Source organism: Eumetopias jubatus, unplaced genomic scaffold (assembly GCF_037043125.1).
Source record: "Eumetopias jubatus isolate StellerSeaLion01/CBP00866 unplaced genomic scaffold, mEumJub1_p1.0 scaffold_2, whole genome shotgun sequence".
Lineage (NCBI taxonomy): Eukaryota > Metazoa > Chordata > Mammalia > Carnivora > Otariidae > Eumetopias > Eumetopias jubatus.
Genome location: NW_028274808.1, coordinates 81820205 through 81834734, shown reverse-complemented (window position 1 = coordinate 81834734; position 14530 = coordinate 81820205). Strand labels below are relative to the sequence as shown.

General features: G+C 34.1%; 1 protein-coding gene across 2 annotated transcripts in view; it reads left to right on the top strand.

Annotated features, from left to right (window-relative positions):
• ABCE1 (ATP binding cassette subfamily E member 1) overlaps positions 1–14530 on the top strand; it is a 28762-nt gene that overhangs the window by 13274 nt on the left and 958 nt on the right. For both annotated transcript variants that reach the window (XM_028102271.2, XM_028102269.2), the window contains exons 9-17: positions 285–374; positions 5472–5593; positions 8232–8453; positions 9645–9704; positions 9806–9864; positions 11314–11424; positions 11504–11646; positions 11772–11894; positions 13275–13386. In XM_028102271.2, the coding sequence (XP_027958072.1) occupies positions 285–374; positions 5472–5593; positions 8232–8453; positions 9645–9704; positions 9806–9864; positions 11314–11424; positions 11504–11646; positions 11772–11894; positions 13275–13386 (1042 nt within the window). The remainder of the gene's footprint in view (positions 1–284; positions 375–5471; positions 5594–8231; positions 8454–9644; positions 9705–9805; positions 9865–11313; positions 11425–11503; positions 11647–11771; positions 11895–13274; positions 13387–14530) is intronic.

Below are 14530 nucleotides of genomic sequence, written 5' to 3'. Positions count from 1 at the left end.
CAGACTATATCAGAATATCTTTCATGAGGAGATAATAATTTGTAAGTTAGCCTAAGCTGAGAGTCTCTCCCCAGGCTTGATATGCAGCCCTGCTTTCATAATTTTTTTTTTCATCTTTTTACTTCTGAACAGAGTACAGAAGTTCTTTACCCTCATGCAGTGGACTTCTCTTTAGTGTAAGAGGAGATTGTTGTTAAATCAGAAACCATATTACAGGGATTTAAAATATCATGTAAGAGAGAATTATATTTGTCTTGCAAATTATTTGTTTTTCTTTTTCATAGTTTCATGTTTGATGAACCTTCTAGTTACCTAGATGTCAAGCAGCGTTTAAAGGCTGCTATCACTATACGATCCCTAATAAATCCAGATAGGTAAGTACAGATTTGGTATATGTCTCTCTTATTTTAATTGGGGAGTTATACAAATTTCTAAAGATTAAACACTGAGATCAGCAATGTCATATACATGTGTATGTTTTCTGTTTCAATTATTTAGAGCTACCACTTGAAATTACCTTCTTCTATCTAGAACAGAGGGTCTTTTAGCAAGATTTATTTACTACCATGCCTGTCTCCAGGTAGCCTAGAGATACTCTGAAATGATATGAAAGTTCTGGCGTCTCTGTATGGATTTCTGGGAGGCAGGTCATTAGCTTTTACCAGATCCTCAAATGGAGAAGTCACTCAAACACACAAAATTTAGAACATTATAAGGATCACCAGAGTAACTCTGGTTATTTAGGGTCTTACTGAACTCCAGAGAGTTCTTAAAACCCGTTAGGTAATCAACAACACCCTGTGTTTATGGGGTACTTTGTAATTTGCAGAAATTTTAAATCCATTCTCTCCTTTGAGCCTCATAGTAATCTTGTTGTTAAGACTCTTTAGGTGGTGTTCCCATTTTGTAGATGAAGAAGTTTAAGGTCAGAAATGGTTATTTGTTCTAGGTTACAAATTTACTACATGGCAAAGCTATGGCCAAAACCCAGGGATCTTTTCCTGCATAGCATTTTCTATGCCTCTTTCTATCAGTGACTGATTTAATACATAGCCAATATAAGAATGCAGGAGAAATCCCTAGGGTTAAAAACCAAAGAGAGAACTATAAAGAGAAGAGACCAAGATATGGATTTCCTGAGGGATGTTGCTCATCTATAATAGGTCTTGGGCTTTAACCACCACTCGTGAGCAGGAAACAAAGCCTTTTATATTGGATGATCACATAAAATGCCAGGACTCAAAGAACTGCTTTATCAGCAAAACACAAGCATGTGAAGATGTCAAGGAAGCATATATCTCATTCACTGAGCTCATTGAAAGTAGAGGGATGGCTCCCCTTCAAATATATTCATTGACCAGCAGCTCACATGGATATGGAATTAAAATTTATATAATCAGGGGAGTCTAAACTCATCACAGTAAGAAAGTAACATAAAAAGAGGGTCCTAGAATCTTTAGTCCTATGGTACCTAGCAGAAGCAAATATAAAACCACTTTGCAGGGATAAGCCCTCAACCCTAGTTAGTCTTACAGGATTCATACAAGAAAAGACTCATGATCCAAATAATAATAGGAAACCATCTGCAAATTAATCAGTAGGTACAACAGACAACAGGATTAGACCTTTAAGAATGTCTAAGGTGACATTCTCAAAATAACTATAAAATAATAGTATCTAAAATAAAAACATAAAAGGATACAAAATCATAAGAATATGGTACCACAAAAAGGCAATAGGTAAATATTCAAAAAACACAAACAGATTTAGAAATTAAAAGTGCACCTGTGACATTAAAAGCTCACTGGACAGCTCAGACAGGTTAGGGACAGCAGAAAAGAGCATTAGAAACTTGAAAAGTTGATCTGTGTAAGTTACCAGAATGCAGCAGATTGAGAATGAGATTGAACTCAGATTGAGTTCAGAAGGGAGGTTTAGAGAATGGAATGAGAAGACGATTTACATATATTTTAATAGGAGTCTGAGAAATAAAGCCATGGCAAGGTCATCGCTAAAGGTACAAATGATCCACATACATACTTTGACATGAAACTTAAAATATCAATGATAAAGAGACATTGTTAGTTGAGCCAAAGTGTAGCTATAATTTTCACTTCATATGTAGGCCTGGACATTATGATAGACTCTTGAAGGAATGTAAGAATGTAACATGTAGTCCCAGTATTCAAAGACTTCACAGTCTGGTAAAAGAACATACAAGCAGTCAAGCCAGTGGTTTGCAACCCTAGCCACTTTTTATAAAATATTTTTATATACCCTATGAAAATCATAGATATCTCTTTTCACACATAATTTTTTTTTAAATATCACATAACATTCTAACCATAATAAAAACTAAAAGGAAAATAATTTACAACCAGGTGACATGTATCTTAATATGTAAATGTTCAGGGGGCATCTGGGTGGCTCAGTCGGTTAAGTGTCCGACTCTTGGTTTCAGCTCAGGTCATGATCTCAGGGTCATGGGACCGAGCGCTGCCTCAGGCTCCATACTCAGCAGAGTCTGCTTGGGATTCTCTTCCTCTCCCTCTGCCCCTACTCCTGCTTACTTGTATTCTCCCTCTCTCTCAAATAAAATTTTAAAAAACATGTAAATGTTCAGGCAAATCACTATAATCCTGTATTTTGAGAGGGCAGTAACCATAATTGTAATAGGGATAACATGTCAAAACAAATTAGATTGACCAAGTGAAGAAAATGATTGAGTTAGACATTTTCACAACTGTCTTGGGTGTTATTTATAGATAAAGGATTAAAGTAATCTCTTTGTAAGTGATAGACTGATGAAAAAAAGTGACAAGAAGTCTGTGCATCCTGAAATTCTGTGACATGTCAAGGCAATGTTCAGTCTTAATGCTGTAAAAAGATTTCAGAGATCATGTCCTTAAAACGAGAAATAGAGCATGGATTGGAGAAAGGACACCAATACACAAGATTTTTTAGCATTTGGCCTCCAAGAACATCTTTGGTAAGATTAAAAACCAGCACGTAACCCAAAATTAATTGTAGGAATTTCACAGCATAGATTTCTCATTATGCTGCAGATTTGTTTCTTTCCAAACCCTCAGAAAGTAGATTGGCTCACCTATATCTTTTTTACATTTTGAACCTCTCTGTAAGCTCCACCTAAAGGTAGCAATATCAGAAGGTTTGACCTGGTTTTTTTCTTCTTTTCAAAGCAAATTAAAAGCCCCTAGATGATACTATGCTGCCTTACACTGAGTCATGAAAATTTTAATGGTAAAAAGTAGACAGTTATTCCAGATAATGGAACATTGCCAACAAAGATACCAAGGCAGGATGAGTATTGGCTCACTTACGTGATTTGCCATTTTTATTGATGCCTCTTACTACCAATGTGGTAGAAAAAAAATTTTTTTTAAGATTTTTATTTATTTGACAGAAAGAGCACGAGCAGGGGGAGTGGGAAAGGGAGAAGCAGACTCGCTGGTGAGCAGGGAGTCAGATGCAGGGTTTGATCCCAGGACCCTGGGATCATGACATGAGCTGAAAGCAGACATTTAACTGACTGAGCCACCCAGGCGCCCCAAAAACTTTTCCTTTTAATATTTTCTTTTCGTAATTAAAATTGCCCCTATTTTTTTTTCATTCCTTTTACCACCTGATACCTAGATGGCTTAATAGCCTCCTTTAAAAAGTCTGGTTCTTCTTGCCAGATTAATCTAAAATGATGTTTTTTTCTTATTCTTTTATTCTGGAACCGTGCTGTACCCTGTAGCCATATGTTGCTATTTTAATTTTAATTGAAATTAAAAATTCATTCCTTCAGTCAAACTACTCACATTCCACATGCTTCACATTCCAAGTAGCTACTTGCTACTGTATATGGACACTAGAACATTTTCATAACCATAGAAAGTTCTACTGGACAATACTATTTAAAAACCTACCATTTTCCCCCATTGCCAATTAGCATATTCTTCATTTTGTCATTCAACAAACTTACTAAACATGTCGTTGGTACATATCAGAAGACTAAAAATCATAGAGGTGCTAAAATGTATTATATAGTCACATTTCATAAAATTTAGGGACAAGTTGTAGAAATACTCAAAAATAATAAAATCCAAGTATCAGTTCAGAATTAGAAAGGGTCAAGAGTTGGGGAAAGCTCATTTGCATACTAGGAGGGGTGTTTCCTACAGTAGGTAGAATTTGTGATGGACCTTACAGGGTTGAGTAAGATTTCAACAGGTGAGGATTTAGACAAGAGACCATTTAGAAGGAACAGTCCTTAGACACACAGAAATGGAAAAGTGGATTGTTCAGGAAACAATGAAAGAACCATTTTTCAGTGTGCCTTATACATACATGAAGAGAAATAGTACCTGAAGTTTTGGAAAGTCTTGAAAGCAAATCCCAGGATGTTAATTTGTTTATTTGCAACTGAGAGCCATATCTGGGAACCTGAAAAAAATGACATTTGTTCAAAGTCTATAGCAATACTGAAAGAAATCTGAGAGCCTGAACTAGAGTTTAGGCAGAGAAAGAAAGGGATGAAATGAACACACAAGACATTGTTGAGAAAGAGTTGACAGACTTGACAATTTAAACAGTATGTCATTGGGAATAAAGTTGTGTTTTTTTTTTACTGGAGTAACGATTCCATTAATACAAATATGGAGAATATTTGTACAGGAAACAAATTAAGTTGGAATTTGAGGTGTCTGTAGGACATTGCTTTTTTAACGTTTTGAACTAACTCGAATAGGAATAAAGTGCTGCATAAAAGTGTCATGACTGTTACTTGCCTGGTAGTTTGTATACTAGCAATACTGTTACCTACCACTTCAAAAGTCGTGTCCTGTCCCATCCCACTTATATAGTACTCCAGTACACACCTTTTTCCTTTCTGACCGTCACTGGATTTTATATCTAGAGAACATACTTGGCTGTGTAGGTTTTTTGGTAATGTTTTGTTTCTATCCCTTGTTTTCCCCAGCTAAACTGAAAATTCTCCAGTTAAGCTTCCTGTCATATTATTCTCTGCATCCCCTTCTACAGCTAGCGTATGGGACAGGACAACTAGAAGGGCTTAATCTGTAAGATGAATAGCGTAATAGTTTAGGCTACATCAGATTTAAATCTATTTTAATTGTTTCTCCTTGGTAAAGTTTATTTAAAAATGTGTTCTTTATTGGCAAAACACATTTATTTCATGTATCCATAAATTGTTTCCTGTTAATTTTTTCCCCCTTCCTTTTAGTTTAGGAAAACAATTTGAAACAGAAGACTGATAATGAGTCTTATTTTAAAGAAAATGTTTTAAGGCTTCTGTTTAGTATTGTCTCTACATTTAATTTTTTTTTAACGTATCTGTTTTTCTGACATTTACACTGTTCTAAGAGTTTAAATTGTAATTAAATATAATTTTAATTTCATTATATGTTATGTTACATTTAAAAATAAAAATCTATATTGATTTGCAGATATATCATTGTGGTGGAGCATGATCTAAGTGTATTAGACTATCTCTCTGACTTCATCTGCTGTTTATATGGCGTACCAAGTGCTTATGGTGTTGTCACTATGCCTTTTAGTGTAAGAGAAGGTAACTTGAAAAACTATTTCCATAGTGCTGTATTCTTTCACTCTAATGCTTAGAAAATGTATTATTGTTGATATTAAATAGTTATATGTTGCTTTGATATTTATTCAAAACTCTAATTTTAATGGAATTTAATCACTCAACAGAATGTGTGTGTGTGTGTGTACATATATATATATATGAGGTATCCATCAGTTATTCAGAACATTTCATTTTGGAGAATTTTCTATTGGAGGGGGTAGAAATGCTTTCTCAGTTTCACTCTTTGCAATCTTAAAAGTTTTTATTATATTTTGGCTTCTACAGCATCATTGTAGTATTTGTCGTCTTTATCTTTGAAAAGCCAATACCAGTAGTGAAACTCTTAAAATTTATTTAGTGCTCATCTTGCTTTCATGTTTCAAATTTATCTGTAATCTCTATCCTAAGTTTATAGAGCTAAGACTGTCTAAAAGCCCAATAAGATAGTTTAATAAAGTATATTAAAATAAGATAGCTTACTAAGTATGGTTTAATAAGTAACTCAAAGTCTAATAGCTTAGTAAGTATATTTTCATTTATTCGTTCTACTTTCAGGAAAGAGGGACTCTCTGGCCTCTCTTTTCCATGTCTCTTCTCTACCTAAGCAAGTTAGGCAAAAGTAAAAACTAACCTACCACTAAGTGGCTCCTGAAACAAATGTCAGTGCATTCTCTCTCTCGTATGCTTTTTTCCTTTTAATTTCTTTGCCATTTCCTTCCAGTGGTTTCTTCTTCCTCTTTTACTTTATATTTCATCTTTCTAGGTGTGCCTTCAGCTGACAACCTAGAACAATTAGGAACACCCAAAAGGACCACCTAGTTCATACTTTGAAAAAAATACCATATTTTACAAGAATAATTACTCATGTAGTCTTTAGGTTGAGCAGGCTCCCTTTTTTTTTTTAAGTGATCTCTTCAAAAAGATAATTTTTGAGATACTAAGAAACTTGGAAAAAAATTTATATTGCATCATACACTTTGCATAAAAAGGCAGTGGTAGCTTTTTCGTTTAGAAAAAGTACATAAAGTTTTTCGGTTAAGATAAGATGAAGGAATTGCTGTCACTTACCTGTACATTTGATATAAATATATGCATATGTTAGAGGAAAAATTGTGCGATTGCCCAATAGTCTTAAGAGATGATATAAAAAACAATATTCTCAATTTAGCAAGTAACCATTGAGTTACTTCCTCTATACCATGTAGTAGGTCCCGAATTGTGTTGATAATGTTGTAGGCAGCTGGCATTCACTCTTCACAATTCTCGTTATAAATGCCATGTCTAAAAGCTACGCCATTTAAGAAATGGTTCCTGGTGAAGTTTTTGATGTTCCCCATCTGTTAAAACAATTCAAGTAAATTAGAACTTATTTTCCGCTTTCCGTGAATATACTGAAATTAATGCTATACATATATGTAAAAGCTCTCTTTGAACTCTATAAAGGCAGTTATAGCTTGAACTGTCTTAAATTGACAAGACATTGGAGTAGAGATGGAAAGGCTGGTTAATGGTTTTTTGCGCAGTCACACTTTTCTGAGCCTTCATTCCCTTACCTGATAAATTAGGTATAATTAGACTATCTCTCTGACTTCAGTATCTGGATTAAATGGCCACAAAGGTTTCCTTCAAATTATGTTCCTATCTAATTTTTGGTTTTAATTTTTTTATCCTCACATTTATAATTTTTAAGTAGTTTTAAGACCAAAAAAACCATGCTGATTTTGGCAGAATCTATTGATTTGTTCTTTCAGCAAATACTGAAAACCTGTGTTCTAGACCCCCTGATAATGGCTCTCAGTTCCAGAGGAGATGAATAACATCCTTAGGCTTTCTTTCAAGACCTTCCAGGCTTGAGCTACTATCTTTCTCTTATTGCCTTAAGTGTAGGAAACACTGAAAACAGATCTTTTCATTTTTTCCAAATAACCCAGTTTTTCCTTTCTGTGTTTGCCATGGTGGATCTTAACAGTTTTAGTATGGAGGGATTCTCATGTACAATATATTTTCTTTGTTATTAAAATCTGTTTAGAGAATGTTTATTTTTGTATGGTGAAGACAAAAAAATGTTAAATGAAGTCCGTTCATTACTATAAATATATTACAAACCTGCAGAATTAATCTGAAAAAATTCAGTATATATTGTAACTTCAGTTTGTGGTATCTGGATCTCATGTGAAAATGCATACTAATAACTTATTTAAAAAATTATTCCCCAGACTATATCATTTTATGTCACTCTGAAAATATTCCATTTTTAACTACTTGTCATTTTTTCATAAAAGTTGCAAGTTTTGATTTAAAAATACAGCAGAAATGGCACCATATTCTTTTGCATAAAACCTAATGGAAAAAATCTTATAAAAATCATATCATAATGAAAAGAGATATGCTTTGCGTACATAGGCACATATATATGCATAGGTTATTTCAACTTGATTAGATACATAAAACACCATGTTATCACTGCATGTTACCACAAATCCACAGAAATTTGAAATCTGTACTTAGATTGCTCCCAAGAGAGCCTAGGGATTTGCTTTTATATGATAATTTCTTGCTGTGGAGAAAAACTAGTCTTTAGTTAATCTTTACTAATCTGTTGTCAATGACTTTCCAACAGGCATAAACATTTTTTTGGATGGCTACGTTCCGACAGAAAACTTGAGATTCAGAGATGCATCACTTGTTTTTAAGGTGGCTGAGACAGCAAATGAAGAAGAAGTTAAAAAGATGTGTATGTATAAATATCCTGGAATGAAGAAAAAGATGGGAGAGTTTGAGCTAGCAATTGTAGCTGGAGAGTTTACAGATTCTGAAATCATGGTGATGTTGGGGGAAAATGGTAAGTTTTCCTTATTTCCTTTATTTGAAAATCTGTTTATCCAGTAACTTAGTTTTAACTACTCCATGAAAAACTTTGACTCGGTTGTAGGTCTGGGAGCTAGGCTGAATCCATACATTTCTCAGTGTAGTTCACATTCTGTGATGTGGTAGGATTTAATATTGTCATTCAGTCAAGTTTCTATTTTATATATTTTGTTTAATAACCTGTAGTGAAAATAAGATTTTTTCCAAGCTAGTTTTTCTGTGTATAAATTGATAGGACATTTATCCATCTTAGAAACAGATGAGAAAGGATAAAACAGATAATTCAGAAACAGTCTAGTTTAAAATTTTTTCTTGACTTTCTCCATTTGAGCTCTCATTTTAAATTCAGGCCAGTCTGTCTTTGTAAATAGTTGTATTACCTGAATTTTCAATATTAGATTGCTGTCATAAATAGAGCTGTGAGTTGAATTTGAGTACCAGATGTCTGGTATTACTTTCAAGATTTAAAAAAAAAAAAAAAAAAAAAGATTTGAATTGTATTCAGCTTATAAATCTGTAGAAATTCCCTAGGAGGATTTTGCAATATATCAGTCATTAGCTAATGGAGGAATTTTGAACTGGCTTGCATTTGACTTAAAATTTCATATAAACGGACTTGTAAGGATGGCATCAATCTTTACTGTACCACTTAATGATAAATGGTGTATTGGTATTTGAGCTAAATAAGTCTTCTAAAAAGTAACCCAAGACTTGTATTTTATAGGTCTACCATTTATTAAGATGGTTATTAATGAGATTAGTCTATATTCCTCCCAGTTTAGTTGGAAATGATACTTTAGAGGTGAATCATGAAAGTCTTTTTTTTTTTTTAAGATTTTATTTATTTGACAGAGAGAGGGAATACAAGCACAGGGAGTGGGAGAGGGAGAAGCAGGCTTCCTGCTGGGCAGAGAGCCCAGTGCGGGGCTCTGTCCCAGGACCCCGGGATCATGACCCGAGCCAAAGGCAGACGTTTAACGACTTAAGCCACCCAGACACCCCGAATCATGAAAGTTTTAAGTATTTTTCTGTATAACCTTCAGAATTCACTAGTGTCAGTATATATCTTTAAAACTAATTTCTTATTAAAACCCGAGTGTACATAGTGATTTACTATAAATGTGAAGCATCTTTCAAGTCCATTTGTTATATATTGTGTTGGCAGGTACTGGTAAAACAACATTTATCAGAATGCTTGCTGGAAGACTTAAGCCTGATGAAGGAGGTACTGTTGTATATTGTTGACTGTTTTTACCCTGTCACACATAGGAAACTTTGAAGATACGGGTAATTTTCAGTGTCTTCTTTATTTGCATTATTTTGCAGGAGAAGTGCCAGTTCTAAATGTCAGTTATAAGCCACAGAAAATCAGTCCCAAATCAACTGTGAGTTATGATTCTGTTATTTGGTTATTAAAGGAAAGTTTATACACATACGCCTATGGTTTTAATCTTTCACTGCACCAGAATTCTTCAGATTATTTTCTGTATAGTTTTACCAAAAAGTGGCTAAGGAAGAGTATTAAGACATCAGTCCTTGATTGATTTCCACTGGTAGGAAATGTTTTTAAATCTGTTTGACATCTTTTTCCAAAATAAAAACCTAATGTGGGGGCACCTGGCTGACTCAGTCAGTGGAACATGTTACTCTTTATCTTGGGGTCATGAGTTCAAGCCTCATGTTGGGTGTAGAGCTTAACTTTAAAAAAAAAAAAAAAACCAACAACAGCAATTTAATGTGTTTTGTGCTATGTATAACACCATCGAGAAAGTAAAAGGCCACCTACAAAATAGAATACTTTTGCAATTTAATAATAAGGTACTTATATCCAGATTATATAAAGAACTGTTACAACTCAGTTTAAAAATGGGCAAAGGATTTGAATAGACTTTTTTTTCTCCCCAAAGAAAATGTACAAATGGCCAAATAAGCATGTGTAAAGATGCTCAGGACCATTAGTCATTAGGGAAATGCAAATTAAAACTACAGTGAGATACTGCACACCCAGTAGAATGACTTAAAAAGGAACAAGTATTGGTGAGGATATGGATAAATTGGAACCTCATGCATTGCTGATGGGAATGTAAAATAGTAAGAGCCACCTTAAAAAGAAACTTGGCAGTTTCTCATATGATTAATATAGAGTTACATATGAACCAGTGTTTCCACTCCTAGATACATACCCAGAAGAAATGAAGACCTGTCTCAACGCAAAAATTTGCACACAAATGCATTATTCGTAATAGCCAGAAAGTGGAAAACCACCTCAATGTCCCTCAGCTGATAAATGGATAAACACAGTGTGGTATAGCCATGAAATTGAAAGTATGATATTTGTACTCAGTACCACTTTGTTAGGCCTATTTGAGACAGCTTAGCTTACAATAAAAATTTTACTGTTGATCCTTTATATAAGCTTAGCTTTTAAGTTCTCAGACTCAGTCAGCCCTCTCCTGAAACAAGTGCAAGACATTTTAAGATTCATCCCCATCACATTATGCATTTTGTGTTATCTTTCTGATTGCCAGAGGGTACTTCACACTCATGCTGACCTTGAGAATTATTCCTATTCTCAAGTGATATCTTTCTTGAAACAGTCATCATTTACGACTTTCAGATTTTAAGATGCTTTTTTTACTTGTTGGACATGATGAGTTTTTAAATAAAAATTGCAGAACATGCTATAGATGATGAATATACATAAAAATACTATCATATCTGTGAGTGGCAAATTGATACACTTTTTTTGCTCTGGATCTTAACTTTGTCAATATTGATTATTAGAGGAATTCTGTACTGAAATGAAATTTCAATACTTTTTTCACTAAAAACAGGGAAGTGTTCGACAGTTGCTACATGAAAAGATAAGAGATGCTTACACTCATCCACAATTTGTGACTGATGTGATGAAGCCTCTGCAAATTGAAAATATCATCGATCAAGAAGTACATACTCTGATTTTCATTTTATTATTTTAAACTTTGCACGTCTCTACATAGTTTGCTAAACTTCTTCTCCAAATAGGTGCAGACGTTATCTGGTGGTGAACTGCAGCGAGTGGCTTTAGCTCTTTGTTTGGGCAAGCCTGCTGATGTCTATTTAATTGATGAACCATCTGCGTATTTGGATTCTGAGCAAAGATTGATGGCAGCTCGAGTTGTCAAACGGTAAAGTCCCGCCAGTTAAGAGTATTAGTTTTAATTATGTGCACCGGCATACAGCAGTGCTTAATACAGCATTTGAATAGTTGATAATAGAAAACTGGAAACATTTTCAAAATCGTGTATTTTAGTTTCATACTCCATGCTAAGAAGACAGCCTTTGTTGTGGAACATGACTTCATTATGGCCACCTATCTAGCAGATCGAGTCATCGTTTTTGATGGCATTCCATCTAAGAACACAGTCGCAAACAGGTAAAACTATTTTCTGAAACATTGAAGCCTAATTATAAGTTCTGACAATTAGAAAGTTATTAGTCAAAATTTTCCTTTAAGCTTATGAATTTTAATTTTTAAAGAGGTAGCTAGAAAATCTAGGGATGATTGTGTGACTCGCAGGATTATTCATGTTGAATGCTGGATGGGACTGGAAAGACTAGTGTTCAGACTATAGACCTCCTGACCCAGGGTTGGATAAGCATGCAGACCTCTGGGCCGCTCACCTTTTCTTGCAAGTTAACTTTTGTCATCTTCATTATTTGGATTTTCAAAACAGATGTGGGATTTTGATTCCCTGAAAACCATTGATGCTCTTAAACAGCAGATAAAGATGCACATAGGTTACTTGATTTGCCCAACTTACACTGCTAGGGGTAATGCTCACAGTGAACCCCAAATATCTGGTATTGATCTACAACAGAGACAAAATGAATGATTTTACTGTTTCCCCTTTTATTCTCTAATTTTTCTTTATTGGCTCAAATGAGAACACTTGACATATAGAGAAGCCTAACATTCAAATCAGTTTAATGAGAAATTTCTTACACCTTATGTTAGGTTGAAACATATGGAATTACTGATATGCCACCATCTTTTTCCTGTAAAAATAGCAACTTCGTGTGATTCTAACATGTTTTCTGATATTAAAGAGAGGAATGGAGTTGCTATTTGAATAATGCATCCAAAAAGTAAAAGTACTTAGCTTCTTCCCCAAATTCCTTTGTTTTCATTTTTAAATTTGTTTACCAGTTGAGAACATATTTCTGAGAGGGAAATTTCATAGACTATATAAAGCTTACTGAATTCAAATAACAATCCTGTGTATTTACAAAAATGTTTAAAATGTTCCACAAGTATGATGCAGTTTAGTATGATTTAAGAATTAGTTTGGGTAAAAAGATGAATAAAGCACAGAAATTGAAAAAGGAATAATGAGTACAATCCATTGTGCTGTACATATTCACTCCAGTTCCAAATTTCTGATGTTAATGTTACCTTTTCTGTTAATTTCTCTTCTCCCCTGAAAATGTCAGATTGGAAATTCTGTAATCTCCTAATTAACCTTTTGTTTTTCTAAAGTAGTATTTCTTAAATGTTTTTTTCCAGATCAGAAACATAGTTTAAACTGGGTTTGTTTTGCACAGAAATATTATAGCCAAACAAACTAAACAGTCCAAGCAAAGACCCTTCTGAACATAGAATTTATAATATGCTGTGATTAGACTATTATTTAGGTAACTTATGATTGGGGAACTAGAGGGAACTGTGCTGCTTTAATACTCTTCATCCCAAAATGTAGTTAAATTTGTGGGATAAATTTTAATCACAATTGATAAGATCTTATTTTTCCTCTAGTCCTCAAACCCTTTTGGCTGGCATGAATAAATTTTTGTCTCAGCTTGAAATTACATTCAGAAGAGATCCAAACAACTATAGGCCAAGAATAAACAAACTCAATTCAATTAAGGTAGGTAGAAAAACTCGTGGATAATTTCTCATAAATAATCGAAAGGCATGTTTCAAATTGGAGGGCTGTTTCATGAAAAAAATTGTCATTTCGTTAATTCTAAGATTCATATTTTTCACATTAAAATCTGATGGCATCCTTCAGTCTGGTAGGAATTATGATATAGTTGCTATTGCTACGGATACTCAGACCCGTCCATGTTATCTCAGAGTTGTACCCACTGTTGTGCTGCCTGTGTTGAGTTTAATTGCCATTTTAAATATCTTAAGATTACACTAATTCACTGTTGGAACAAAGAAGTTTTTGCAAATACCATGACCATTTTCTCTCATCTGTTGTTCTTTTAGTGCATACACAACAGCCAACACCTGATTAAAATATTTTAAGAATCCAGACAAGCTCCTTCAGTGAGCATAAAATTGTACACAATGGGAAAACATTTTGTCAGTTTAATTGGCAGTGTTTTCCTTTCTTTGTGGTACATAAAAATTATTAATTATGCCCCCTGCAATTGATGTAATCTGTGGAACAGCTTTTTTTAGAAAGCAGTAATTTCTTGGGGTCACTCAGGAAAAAAAAGTGAACTCTAAAAAACCATTTCTGTGTTTTTGTCTCTTGCAGTGCCTGCTTAAAATGCTGCTTACATTTCATGGTCCTCTAGCCTTTGTCCTTAATACTAGCATTTACTAGATTTTATTATTTTCATATTTGTACTCTGGCTTTGCTACTGAGCTATAACCTCTTAGAAAGCAGAGACCAGATCAAAATAGACATCATGTATTCTTAAGCGCCTGACACAGTGTATTGATGTCTTTAGACTTTGCTGTGTATTTTGTTTATACTTATTTTACTCTCTGGCCAGGATAATGAGATTACAAGTTCTGGCTTAAAAACTTTTTATTTTAAAAATCATATCATTAAGTAGAAAAGAAGAACTAAATTCTACAACACTTATGCACAGCTTAATTTTCCTAAGAATTCCTTCTGAAGTGTTACAGATGTTGTATTTGTCATTTTCTTGTGTAGAGACCCATGGTTCTGGCCCCAGGTATACCTAGTCATCATTGCTCTGTGCCCACTCATCTTAGTCATCATACCTTAATCCTAAAAAAGGAAGTTCCTAGGCAGATAGATGGATGGATCA